This window comes from Bos indicus, chromosome 12, assembly GCF_029378745.1.
Source record: "Bos indicus isolate NIAB-ARS_2022 breed Sahiwal x Tharparkar chromosome 12, NIAB-ARS_B.indTharparkar_mat_pri_1.0, whole genome shotgun sequence".
Lineage (NCBI taxonomy): Eukaryota > Metazoa > Chordata > Mammalia > Artiodactyla > Bovidae > Bos > Bos indicus.
The window spans coordinates 19,450,529-19,465,073 of NC_091771.1; the positions used below are offsets into that span (position 1 = coordinate 19,450,529).

Consider the following 14,545-nt stretch of genomic DNA (forward strand, 5'->3'; position numbering starts at 1 on the left):
TAATAAGGCAAAAAGAATAAGGTTTATTGTATAGCACATGGAACTCGGCTCAATGTTATGTGGCAGCCTGGATGGGGTGCGGTGGGGGAGAATGGATAAATGTATCTGTATGGCTGAGTCCTTTCACTGTTGACTTAAAACTGTCACAGTACTGTTAACTGGCTATACTTCAATACAAAATAAAAAGTTCATAAAAAAAAGAAAAGAGAATAAGGCTTAACAATAATGGCTACTTTGAAAATGTTTCTTATCTGTGTCATATATCTATCCATGGCTATTTAGTTTCTACTATTAGCTTTTAATTTTTCAAATTTAATATTTACCTGGAAATTTTAAATTAAGCCTCTAATCAGATGAGTGTATATATATTTGTATATATACATACATTGATAAAAATACTGTATATATTGGTAAAAATACCAAATCTAGGTAATTTTCTGTACTTTTTTAACGAATTCATTGAAAGTACTGTTTGTCTTTTTTTTAGGTCTGTGAAGTGTCAGACCTCAAAATGGACAACAGCTGTTTCATTAGTTATAGCATCTAGTTCTCCAGTCATAAACCTGTACAACATTCACTGAAATTTGTTGGCAATGTGATGAGTTCTTCCCACATATTCACCCATTTACATTCCCTTTTTAAAATGCAAGTATGTTTTTTATTTCAGATATTGATAATATTTTTGTTCTGTGAAGTAACTTTGATAGTCTTTCCCTGTAACTAAATTGATTAAACAATGATACAGTCCTCCTCAGAAGGTACTTAAATGGTTCATAAGTATATGCTTTAGTTAATTAGGTATCAGTTTATAAGTACTTTATTATACATAAATATTTGGGGAGGACCCTTTAAAAGTCATCAAAGGCAAAAAAAAAAAACAAAAAAACAGAAACTACTTTTAGAGTAGTTTCTTTTTAGAGTATATCCATGTTAGTTATATGGGAGAAAATTTACACATGGATCAGGAGATATACTTCTGTTTGGGGAAATTTGCTTTGCATGGTTTTGAGCCCTAGTTTCTGAAAGTGGCTTAGGACAGATGCATACATATTTTCAACTCTGATTCTGTTAGGATTTTTCCCTACATGAGAAATTGTTTTGCTTCTGTATTCTTGGCCGCAGATTGTAGGACTGAATTAAAATTCATTCAAGAAAATTAGAGATACCAAGGGAACATTTCATGCAAAGATGGGCTCGATAAAGGAATGGCATGTCCATACAGAAGTGGTATGGATCTAATAGAAGCAGAAGATATTAAGAAGAGGTGGCAAGAATACATGGAAGAACTGTACAAAAAGGATCTTCATGACCCAGATAATCACTATGGCGTGATCACTCACCTAGAGCCAGACATCCTGGAATGTGAAGTCAAGTGGGCCTTAGAAAGCATCACTACGAACAAAGCTAGTGAAGGTGATGGAATCCCAGTTGAGCTATTTCAAATCCTGAAAGACGATGCTGTGAAAGTGCTGGACTCAATATGCCAGCAAATTTGGAAAACTCAGCAGTGGCCACAGGACTGGAAAAGGTCAGTTTTCATTCTAATCCCAAAGAAAGGCAATGCCAAAGAATGCTCAAACTACCACACACTTGGACTCATCTCACACGCTAGTAAAGTAATGCTTAAAATTCTCCAAGCCAGGCTTCAGCAGTACATGAACTGTGAACTTCCAGATGTTCAAGCTGGTTTTAGAAAAGGCAGAGGAACCAAAGATCAAATTGCCAACATCCACTGGATCATTGAAAAAGCAAGAGAATTCCAGAAAAACATCTATTTCTGCTTTATTGACTATTCAAAGCCTTTGACTGTGTGGATCACAATAAACTGTGGAAAATTCTTGGAGAGATGGGAATACTAGACCACCTGACCTGCCTCTTGAGAAACCTATATGCAGGTCAGAAAGCAATAGTTAGAACTGGACATGGAACAACAGACTGGTTCCAAATAGGAAAAGGAGTATGTCAAGGCTGTATATTGTCACCCTGCTTATTTAACTTATATGCAGAGTACATCATGAGAAATGCTGGCTGGATGAAGCACAAGCTGGAATCAAGATTGCCTGGAGAAATATCGATAACCTCAGATATGCAGATGACACCACCCTTATGGCAGAAAGTGAAGAAGAAATAAAGAGCCTCTTGATGAAAGTGAAAGAGGAGAGTGAAAAAGTTGGCTTAAAGCTCAACATTCAGAAAACGAAGATCATGGCATCTGGTCCCATCACTTTATGGGAAATAGATGGGGAAACAGTAGAAACAGTTTCAGACTTTATTTTTTTGGGCTCCAAAGTCACTGCAGATGGTGACTGAAGCCATGAAATTAAAAGACGCTTACTCCTTGGAAGGACAGTTCTAACCAACCTAGATAGCATATTCAAAAGCAGAGACATTACTTTTCTAACAAAGGTCTGTCTAGTCAAGGCTATGGTTTTTCCAGTGGTCATGTACGGATATGAGAGTTGGACTGTGAAGAAAGTTGAGCGCCGAAGAATTGATGCTTTTGAACTGTGGTGTTGGAGAAGACTCTTGAGAGTCCCTTGGACTGCAAGGAGATCCAACCAGTCCATTCTAAAGGAGATCAGTCCTGGGTGTTCATTGAAGGAATGATGCTAAAGCTGAAACTCCAATACTTTGGCCACCTCATGTGAAGAGTTGACTCATTGGACAAGACCCTGATGCTGGGAGGGATTGGGGGCAGGAGGAGAAGGGGACGACAGAGGATGAGATGGCTGGATGGCATCACTGACTCGATGGACATGAGTTTGAGTAAACTCCGGGAGTTGGTGATGGACAGGAAGGGCTGGCATGCTGCAATTCATGGGGTCGCAAAGAGTCGGACACGACTAAGCAACTGAACTGAGAGTCATTAGTGGTAATATTTATTAAAGAAGTATGAATTACCCTGCTCCCAACCCATTACAATAAGGATACTTGGAAAGGGATAAACCCATTTGTTTCAGTTATCTACCTTCTAAATAATTAGTGTGAAAGTGTTGACCTCAGATGATATATTAAATATAGTGTTCTGAAATATTGTTTTAAAATAATTTAAATTTTCATAGTAAAGGAAAGTTAGCCTATTCATGTTTGGAATCATAGACTTTTATTAGTTAAAGCACACCTATTTGTAATTGCCCCCTGGAGCTGCTGAGAACAAATTCACTCCCATCTATATGTGATAACCCCTTAAGTACGACCATTAGTGTTTTCAACCATGAGGACAACTGAACCTCTACTCTCCAAACATCCTTAGTTTCTTTAGTGGCTTATGATTTTAAACACTTCATACTCTTGGTTTCCTTTTCTGGTTATTCTCCAGTTTAACAGAGCCCATCTTAAAAAGTGACACCCCAAATGGTAGATCTTATACCATATATGGCCTGAAATATACAGGGGTTGGTAAACTTTTTGTCTAGCCATTAAAATGTGTGTATTTGAGGAACAGTTTAAATAATACAAAGGACTGGTAAATAATAAAAATGGGTATATCCTTGACTCTGTGTCAAAGAAAAATTGAAGAGATTTAATAAATAAACTTCACATTGAGTGAAGTGGTAAAGAAACTGCAGGAGACACAGGAGATGTGGGTTTAATCCCTGGATCAGGAAGATTCCCTGGAGGAGGAAACAGCAACCTATTTCAGTATTTTTGTCTGGAAAATCCCATGGACAGAGGAACCTGGTGGGCTACAGTCCATGGGGTCGCAAAGAGTCAGACACGACTGAGTAGGCACACACGATAAGTAAACTTTACGATGAGTAAAAAAATTTCATGGCTTTCTCAGAGGCTTTCTTGACTTGGGAAGAACCTTTTCCTAGAAGTTGAGGGGGACAAGAATCTATTGACATTCATTTCTTACTCATTTCTAGTAAACAGAAGTCAAATTAGAACTCTCTGAGCTCTAGGAGATATGACTGAGGCCATGTGACCAGTTCGGCTTCATACTACATTTCTATTATTAATATGTAAAAAATTATTTCTTATAGAAGAAATATATAGGGAAATAAGGAGAATAAAATGCCTCATGTTCTCTTTTGGCAAAGAAATGCTTACGTGTTTTAAACAAATTAACTTTTTAAGGCAGCTCTGAAGAAGTAATTTATTTTAAATAGGTGAACAGTTTATGGCTCTTATGGGAACACTTTTTCCTTACTTTTCTTCATCATAGGATTAGGCCCTATGTTTTTAATTTAAGTCCTTTAATTTTTGCTGTTAACATTTAATTTACTTGATGACCCCATACTGTTAACTTTTGACCCAGTGAACTTGGATGGTATATACAGACCACATAGCTAATTTTAAAGAAACCCTTAAAGAAAAATAATGTTTGAAGTGAAACAGAAGATTAAATTCATGTCAGTGTTCCATGTAGAGAAGTAGTACACATATACTTAACCAAAGAACTTTTTTCCCCTTTTGGAAAATGTATTTTTATAAACACGAGGTTTTTACAATTAGATGTTTATGCTGTTGGCAAAACAACCCCAAACTGGTGTGACTTAACTGCAGTACTTCTGATAAACTGCAAAACCACTGATAGAGTATAGTAGATAGGAAACCTTTTCCTGACAAGAAATTCTTATAGCATGTAGCTAAATCTAACGGTCCTTTCATCTATCTCTACTTATACTCAGTTTCCTTTCCTATTATATAAAATTGAGATTCCTAAAGTTTAATCCTTAGATGTGAAAAATGTTAGCACATATCAGTTTCAGTTCAGTCACTCAGTCGTGCCTGACTCTTTGTGACCCCATGAATCGCAGCACACCAGGCCTCCCCGTCCATCACCAACTCCCGGAGCTTGCTCAAACTCATGTCCATCGAGTTGGTGATGCCATCCAGCCATCTCACCCTCTCTTGTCCCCTTTTCCTCCTGCCTTCAATCTTTCCCAGCATCAGGGTCTTTTCCAATGAGCCAGTTCTTCATATCAGGTGGCCAAAGAATTGGAGCTTTAGCTTCAGCATCAGTCTTTCCAATGAATATTCAGGACTGATTGCCTTTAGGATGGACTGCTTGGATCTCTTTGCAGTCCAAGGGACTCTCAAGAGTCTTCTCCAACACCACAGTTCAAAAGCATCAATTCTTTGGTGCTCAGTTTTCTTTATAGTCCAACTCTCACATCCATACATGACTACTGGAAAAACCATAGCTTTAACTAGACGGACCTTTGTTGGCAAAGTAATGTCTCTCCTTTTCAATATGCTGTCTAGGTTGGTCATAGCTTTTCTTCCAAGGAGCAAGTGTCTTTTAATTTCATGGCTGCAGTCACCATCTGCAGTGATTTTGGAGCCCCCCAAAATAAAGTCTGTCACTGTTCCCACTGTTTCCCCATCTATTTGCCATGAAGTGATGGGACCGGATGTCATGATCTTAGTTTTCTGAATGTTGAGTTTTAAGCCCGCTTTTTCAATCTCCTCTTTCATTTTCATCAAGAGGCTTTTTAGTTCTTCTTTGCTTTGTTAATTATAATAAAGTTCAAAGCTTCTTCTAAATTACTTGATGTAAAGATACTTTATGTATAACTTTTATTTGCCCTTAAAACTGGATCTGGGAACTTACTTTTGAACATTTCCTCCCTAATTATAAAATAGTATATGAGTCCTGTCATTTATTGAACTGTGTAAAATGCAGCTTAATCGTTACTATAGATAACTTCAAATATGTCACATTTACTTTATTCAAAAATGAACAGAGAGTTAAGCAATAACTGCTGTGTGCTAACTACCATTAGGTACAGGGGTATTGACAAGGCTTTCTGGAAGTAGTGCCAGCTATATATATTTCTATATAAACATTCATAGAGCTTCCCTGATGGCTCAGTGGTAAAGAATCTGCCTGCCAATGTCGGAGACCTGGGTTTGATTCCTGGGTTGGGAAGATCCCCTGGAGAAGGAAATTGCAACCTACTCCATTGTTCTTGCCTGGGAAATCCCATGGACAGAGAAGCCTGGTGGGCTACAGTCCATGGGGTCACAAAGAGTTGGATATGGCTTGCTGCTGCTACTGCTGCTAAGTCACTTCAGTCGTGTCTGACTCTGTGCGACCCCATAGACGGCAGCCCACCAGGATAAGGATATGGCTTAGTGACTAAATAACAACATAAAACCTTCATGGTTTGCTACTAAGATAACATGATTGTTGTTCCATAGTGTAAATACTAGAGGGAGTGTTAGAAAATGTGCTTTTATTTTATTTTTTAAATAAATGGAAGTATTTTTGTGTAGTTTTATAGCCATGGAGGGAAATAATGAGATTTTGTGCTGGGATGTTATGCCTGGAATAGATATAAGAGTCTTGAACGACTCCCTAGTCCCCAACTTGTTTGTACAGTACAGTTTTACTGGAATAGAGACAAATGGAGGAGGAATGGGGCTTCTATGTATGTGTATATATGTAAAAGTGTGAAATGGAAAACTAGGAAAGGGGAGGGAGATGAGAAACTCAGTGAAGACATACTGAATATGGAAGATTAAATGCCAGTGGGGTATCCACTTAGAGAAGTTCACTAGGGAGCTCGGCATCTGTGTGTCTCAGGCTGAGGAGAAAGGCCTGGCTGAAGGCAGATATCATTAAATAGGTGATAGTTAAAATCAGGGGATGCCATTGCTCACAGAGATGGAATTTATGGAGAGGAAATGAGAACCAGCATTATAAATGGACAAATTAAGAGGAGGAAGATAAAGAACCGATAAGAAATAGCAGAGGAAGGGAAGGGAGCACCAACTGAGCTGTGCTTGTGAAGCCGATGGGCGAGAAGATTCAGAAGGAAAGAAGTCAGGAGGGTCAGACAGTAAACACGAGTGGAATAAACTGAAAAACAAGACGGCAGTTTTGTTATTAGTATTGTTTGCCAGAATGTTTGCAGTGCACATTCAGTGTACTGATGGAGGCAGAATTCTGTTTGTGTTGAGTTTAAAAGTATATTAAAATTGAGAGAGGTTATATTAAATTTATATTATTCCAAGTCTCCTCAGCTCTCTCTCTCTCTTTTTTTTTTGGTCACGCCATGCAGCTTGAGGAATCTTAGTTCCTTGAGCAGCGATCAAACCCAGGGACCTAGCAGTGAAAGCGCTGAGTCTTAACCACTGGACTGCCAGGGAATTTCCAAAACTTTTCATCTCTTATTCAGAATAGAATTAAAGAATGATAGTTGTAGGGAGGAAGTTAAAAGATGGAGGAGATTCTACAGTGAAAAGAGTTTAACATATTTATAAAATGTGAGGAAGAGACAGCAGAGAGGAGAGATTAAAAAGAGAAGGGATTAAAAAAAATAGGAGGGATAAAGGTAAAGCAAGACCTTAAGAGATGAGGAAATATTCAATACTGAAACGGGATCAAGGGTGTAAGTAGAGGAACTGAGCTGGAAAAGAAAAGGAAGAATACTTCTTCCTCTGAGATTAGAGAGGAGGCAAAGATGGTTACATGTGTAACTTAAATTGTGGGACTGAAATGGAGATTCATGGCTGATACTTTTGATTTTTTTTTTTTTTTTGATAAAGGATACAAAAAAGATAAACACATAGGTGAGCTTGAGTAAAAATATAATACATGCTATAAAGAATGGGAGAGGGAGCAAGGTTATAAGCAGGAGAGATTGATGAGCCTGGGAATCTAGGCTGGATAGGAAATGATGTGAAGGTACGTGAAAGATTGTGGTTTGAAGGAAAATGGAATAGTTGAGAATTGAGATTATAAAAGGTAAAAAGCAGGTGTTAAGGGAGTACCTGGAGTGAATAAATTTTCACACCTGTTTTTTGTTCATATGTATTTCTGAGGAAAAGGTATTCAACTATAATATACTTTAATGACTGAATAAGTATTCTGTTATAGAATATTAGGTTGTAAAATAAGCAGTTTCTTATTTGGGAGTCTTTATTGATTCCTGCCAATTTTTCTCTACTGCTAAAAGGAACAATAAAATAATTAAATTTTTGACTTATTTACTTAGAATGCAATCTTAGAATTGGATTTTCTGGTAGGTCTTCATAATGAGCCTTTTTATTTTTGGGCTTCCCTGGTGGCTCAGATGGTAAAGAATCTGCCTGCAATACAGGAGACCAGGGTTTGATCCCTGAATTGGGAAGATCCCCTGGAGATGGGAATGATTATCCACTCCAGTATTCTTGCTTGGAGAATTTCATGGACTGAGGAGCCTGGTGGGCTACAGTCCATGGGGTCTCAAAGAGTCAGACGTGACTGAGCGACTAACACTTTTTCTATCTTTATTTTAGGCCTATTTCTAACAGGCTTGTTTATGTGCATTCTTACTCTATCCTGGACTGGAATCAGAAAATTGGACAATGTTGCAGGTTCTGATTGATGCAGGCACACTGACCAGCCAAAGTGAGAACTGGTAAGTAAAAGTTCTCCTTCATGGGAATAGTGATGGGTGTTTTAAAAACTTGGAATCAAGTATACTTTTTATGAGTACAATAAGAAATGATTCATGAGCTGAATAACAGGATATAGTGGTCAATTTAGAAATACATATTCAAATTAAATAAAAATCTCTATGAATAACCTACATTTGTTGACAGCATCCAGTTTTAGGAAAGGTTTTAAAAAATCACGAATAATATCAAAGTCACTGCTCCTCAGACTTTTCCACAAAAGTTTGGTTAATAGCAGAGAAGAGTGAATACCTGCCCCAAAATCTGGGTCCCAAGATAGAATTTTCTTTTTTTTTTTTTTAAATTTTCTTTAGTTTTGCACTGTGTCTTAAATTTAAAATGAAAGTACATTATATACCATAATAGTCCTATGGTTAATATAAATATAATGCTTATAATTTTTTTCAAAATCTCTGAGTAAAATAGATATTTTAGAAGATGATCCAAGTTTATTCAACTTTTAAAACCCTGGAATACTTAAAGTTCCAATTGCCCAAAGCTGGACTTGTACAGGCAAGGTTCTAGGCTATTTCATGGTTGTACAATACATTCGTTTTCAGTTCTTTCTCCTACAGTTTAGCCAAGGCTATTTATAGTAGTATATGGCAGGGAATCGATTAATTAATGTTTACCCACATTGAAACTGAGAGTGTTACAGAAACTGAAAATTCACAGAGTGAAATTTCAACAGACTACACTACAAGAAATGTTAAAGAAGTCCTTCAGACAGAAGAGAAATGATACCAGGTGAAAATACAGATTTACACAAAGGGATGATGAGCACTGGAAAAGGTAACTACGTAAGATTTTTTTCTATTTACTTCTCTTTTAAGATAATCAATTGTTTTAAAAAAAATAATACATTATGGGGGTTACAACATGCACAAGTGAAATATATGAAAACAATAATAGCATAAAGTCCAGGAAGGGAAAAATAAAAGTATGATATTTGCTGTACATATAGTAGTGTAATATCACTTGGAAGTAGACTGATAAGTTATATATACAGACTATAAACCCTAAAACAACCAGTAGAATAATAAAACAATATTAGATAGTAAGCCAACAAATGAGAAAAAATGGAACCATAAGAATTCAATCTGAAAAAAGGCAGAAAAAGGAAAAAAGGAACAATAAACAAATGGAACATAGGGTAAATAGAACAAACAGAAAACAGCAAGATGATAGACTTAAATCTAAGCATATCAATCATCACATTAAATGTAAGTGATCTAAAAATCCTCATTAAAAGGCAAAGATTATCAGATTGGATAAAAGCAAAACACTTTATATACAAAACAATGTTAAGAATGAAAGGATGGAAAATACCATGCTGATGCTGACATTAGTCAAAAGAAAACTGGTGTGGCCAGATTAACATAGCAAAAGAAGTAAGATTTCAAAGTGAAAAATATTACAAGAGATAATGAGTGTCATTTCATGATAATAAATGGGCCAGTTAATCAGGAATACATAACAATCCTAAATGTTTATTCCCTAAATAACAGTTGGTTCACAATATATGAAGCAAAAACTGATAGAACTGCAAGGAGAAAAAGAAAAATCTACGATTATAGTCAGAGATTTCAGTATGCCTCTTTTAATAATTGCTTGAAAAAGTTGAAGCCTAACAAGGATGTAATAAACTTAAATAACACTATCCAGCAATATTACCTAATTGACTTCCTAGAACATTCCACTTAAAATAGCAGAATACACGTTCCCTTTCAAGTATACATGAAACGTTTACCCAGAGTGAGCATATTCTAGGCCCGGGGTCAGCAAACTATCAGCCGTACTGCCAAATCTAGCTTGGTTTTATATTGCCCTGTGAACTAAGAATGGTTTTCATATTTTGAAAGGTTTCTTGGAAAAACAAAAAAATTTTGACAGAGTTTTTGGCCTGCAAAGGTTAGAATATTTACTTCCTGACCCTTTACAGAAAAAGTTTTCTGATCTCTGTTTTAGGTCATAAAATATGTCCCAGTATATTTTAAAGTAGCCAAATCATGCAAAGTATATTATGGCCACAAAGGAATTAAATAAGAAATCAGTAACAGAAAGCTAACTGGAAAATCCCTAATATTTTGAAACAAATATAATCTATTGATTAAAGGACTCAAAAGTGAAATCAGAAAGTGTTTTGAACTGAAGGAGAATAAAAATACATTATTGAATTCTGAATAAATGAAATGCCTGTATTAGAGTATACCAAAAAAAGAAACCCTCAAAGCAATGACCTCAACTTAAGAAGAGCAAATTAAACACAAAGAAGCAAAAAAAAAAAATCACGAAATAAATTAGATTGAAGTGGAAATCAATGAAATGGAAAACAAAAATCAATTGAGAATATCTGTGTGATGAAAGCTTGGTTCGTTGAGGTCAGTAAAACTGATAAACCTTTAGCCAGACTGGTCGGGGAAAAAAAAAAAAGATAAGACACATATCAGGAAGATTGGTAATCGGGAATAAGAGACGTGACATCATTACAAATTCTACAGGTACTTAAAGGATAATAAGGGAATATTATGAACAACTTTAGGCAAACAACAATAGCAATTTAGATGAAATGGCCAAAGTCCTTGAAAGATTACAAATTACCAAGCTTACTCAAGAAGAAATAGATATAATAGAAGAAATAGATAACCTGAATTGTAATTTTTCTGTTGAATTATTAGTTTAAAATATTCCTACAGGGACTCCCCTGGTAGTCCAGTGGTAGAATCCACTTGCAATGCAGAGGACAGAGGTCCAGTCCCTAGTGGGGAAGTCAGATCCCGCACGCCTCAGAGCAACTAAGCCCACACCACAACTACTGAACCTGATGCAGCCAAATAAATAAATAAATTATATACTGGAAAAGGAAATGGCAACCCACTCCAGTACTCTTGCCTAGAAAATTCCATGGATGGAGGAGCCTGGGGGCTATAGTCCACAGAGTCGCAAAGAGTTGGACACAACTGAGCGACTTCACTTTACTCACTTTTCACTTTATATATATACATTCCTACAAAGAAAACTGGTGCATAGGGCTTCACTGACAAATCCTTCCAAAACATTTAGGAAAAGAAAAATAATACCAGTTACACATAAACTCTTACAGAAAAGTGAAGAGGAGAGAATACTTCCAAACTTGTTCTTGGAGGCCAGCATTACCCTGATACTCAAACACTATGAAGACATAACAAGAAAACTCAGGCCAGTCTTCCTCATACACATAAATTGAAAAATCCTATACAAAATTTCATCAAATAAAATCCAACCATATATAAGAAGGATAGTATTATTATTGGGTTTATCTCAAGAATGTAGGATTGGTTTTAACATTCAAAAATCAATGAGTATAATTCACCATTTTAAACTAAAAAAGAAAAACTGATCATCTTAATAGATGCAGAAAAAACGTGTGACAAAACCCAGTATTCATTCCTGATTTTTAAAAACTCAGCAAACTTGGAATGCAAGGATATTTCTTCAGTCAGATAAAAGGTATCTACACAAAACGTGAAATAACCTTATATCTACTGACGAAAGATGGCATGCTTTCTCCCTGAGATCAGGAACAATACAAGGACTTCTGCCCTTACCACTTTTACTCAGTATTGGAAGTTCTGACCAGTATAATCAGGAAGGAAAAAAAAAAATTAGATTGGAAAAGAGGAAATAAAACTGATATAATCATCCATCTAGGAGGATTCCCAGGTGGTTCAGTGGTAAAGAATCTGCCTGCAATGCAGGAGATGCGGGTTTGATCCTTCAGTTGGGAAGATCTGGAGAAGGGAATGGCAACCTTCTCCAGTATTCTTGCCTGGGAAATCCCATGGCCAGAGGAGCGTGACAGGCTGCAGTCCATAGGGTCACAAAGAGTCAGACTGAGCAACTAAACAACAATAAATCATGCATCTCTTCCACTTGGTGGAACTGATGAAGAGCTACTAGGATAACTTGAGTTTAGCAAGACAGTGGGATATAAAATCAGTATATAATAATCATTTATATTTCCACATTCTAGCACCAAACAATTGAAAATGGAAATGTGAAAAATACACAGCATTTACAGTAGCATAAAAAATAAGTTCTTATGAATAAATCTGAAAAAAAGCACTAAAGTCCTAAAAACTGAAAAGAGCAAACAGCGCTAAGAAGAATTAAAGATGACTTAAGTAACTGGAGAGATTTACCTGACTCATTGGTTTATATTAATATGTCTGTTCTCAAATTGATCTAAAGGTTCAATACAATTCAAATCAAAATTCTAGTAGGCTTAAAAGTTAAGCTTATTCTAAAATTAATTCATATAGAAATGCAAAAGATCTAGGATAGCCAAACAATTTTTATTTGTTTATGTATTGTTTTTAGATAACTTTTGGAGGCAAAGTAGATTATTAGTTAAGAAAAGTAGCATTGGAATCAAACAGATCTGGACTTAAATCCTAGCTCTGCCTACTTACTATCTACAGATAATCCAGGGAAACAAAGTCTTTTAATTTTATTCATTAAGTTTATTATTCTCACTCACTAAGGGGTCTGCTAAAAAGGAGAGAATGTTTGGTAAAGGGCATCTTTGACCTGAAGGAAAGATTCCAAAGCCAGGTTACTTCTTTTGAAATTGCTACCTCATCATACACAGCCATTTGATGTTGTTTATTGCATTCCCTTTTTAGCCCATAGGGTTTCAATCTGTTTTTTATATAATACTGATTTTCACATGTACATCAACAGGCCCAATAGGTTATCAGGAAAGCTTGAGTCCTCTGTCTTCTAGTGATATCCTGCTTAGATCTGACATTAGTTTCATTTTTTCCTTCAAGCTATTTTTTCCAAATTTCTTGGCTATTGTTGGTGATAACACATATTTTGGAACCTTCAAACTTGCGATCTTAGGTTATGTCTTTCTTTCTTTTTTTTTTTTTTATTTTTAAATTTTTTTTTAATTTTATTTTATTTTTAAACTTTACATAATTGTATTAGTTTTGCCAAATATCAAAATGAATCCGCCACAGGCATACATGTGTTCCCCATCCTGAACCCTCCTCCCTCCTCCCTCCCCACACCATCCCTCTGGGTCGTCCCAGTGCACCAGCCCCAAGCATCCAGTATCATGCATCGAACCTGGACTGGCAACTCGTTTCTTACATGATATTCTACATGTTTCAATGTCACTCTCCCAAATCTTCCCACCCTCTCCCTCTCCCACAGAGTCCATAAGACTGTTCTATACATCAGTGTCTCTTTTGCTGTCCCGTACACCAGGTTATTGTTACCATCTTTCTAAATTCCATATATATGCGTTAGTATACTGTATTTATGTTTTTCCTTCTGGCTTACTTCACTCTGTATAATAGGCTCCAGTTCCATCCACCTCATTAGAACTGATTCAAATGTATTCTTTTTAATGGCTGAGTAATACTCCATTGTGTATATGTACCACAGCTTTCTTATCCATTCATCTGCTGATGGACATCTAGGTTGCTTCCATGTCCTGGCTATTATAAACAGTGCTGTGATGAACATTGGGGTACATGTGTCTCTTTCCCTTCTGGTTTCCTCAGTGTGTATGCCCAGCAGTGGGATTGCTGGATCATAAGGCAGTTCTATTTCCAGTTTTTTAAGGAATCTCCACACTGTTCTCCATAGTGGCTGTACTAGTTTGCATTCCCACCAACAGTGTAAGAGGGTTCCCTTTTCTCCACACCCTCTCCAGCATTTATTATTTGTAGACTTTTGGATCGCAGCCATTCTGACTGGTGTGAAATGGTACCTCATAGTGGTTTTGATTCGCATTTCTCTGATAATGAGTGATGTTGAGCATCTTTTCATGTGTTTGTTAGCCATCTGTATGTCTTCTTTGGAGAAGTGTCTATTTAGTTCTTTGGCCCATTTTTTGATTGGGTCATTTATTTTTCTGGAGTTGAGCTATAGGAGTAACTTGTATATTTTTGAGATTAGTTGTTTGTCAGTTGCTTCATTTGCTATTATTTTCTCCCATTCTGAAGGCTGTCTTTTCACCTTGCTAATAGTTTCCTTTGATGTGCAGAAGCTTTTAAGGTTAATTAGGTCCCATTTGTTTATTTTTGCTTTTATTTCCGATATTCTGGGAGGTGGGTCATAGAGGATCCTGCTGTGATGTATGTCAGAGAGTGTTTTGCCTATG

The 14,545-nt window shown here is 36.4% G+C and overlaps 1 protein-coding gene across 11 annotated transcripts in view; it reads left to right on the forward strand.

Annotated features, from left to right (window-relative positions):
• KCNRG (potassium channel regulator) overlaps positions 1 to 14,545 on the forward strand; it is a 110,069-nt gene that overhangs the window by 74,434 nt on the left and 21,090 nt on the right. For 7 of the 11 annotated variants that reach the window (XR_011569711.1, XR_011569705.1, XR_011569707.1 and 4 more), the window contains exons 2-3: positions 8,233 to 8,354; positions 9,083 to 9,183. Coding sequence is in view for 1 of the 11 variants with exons in the window: in XM_070800119.1 (XP_070656220.1) it covers positions 8,233 to 8,317 (85 nt within the window). In the remaining 10 variants the exon portion in view is untranslated. Of the gene's footprint in view, positions 1 to 8,232; positions 13,357 to 14,545 lie in introns of those variants that run through there. The other 4 variants (XR_011569708.1, XR_011569713.1, XM_070800119.1 and 1 more) reach the window with 3 other exon arrangements.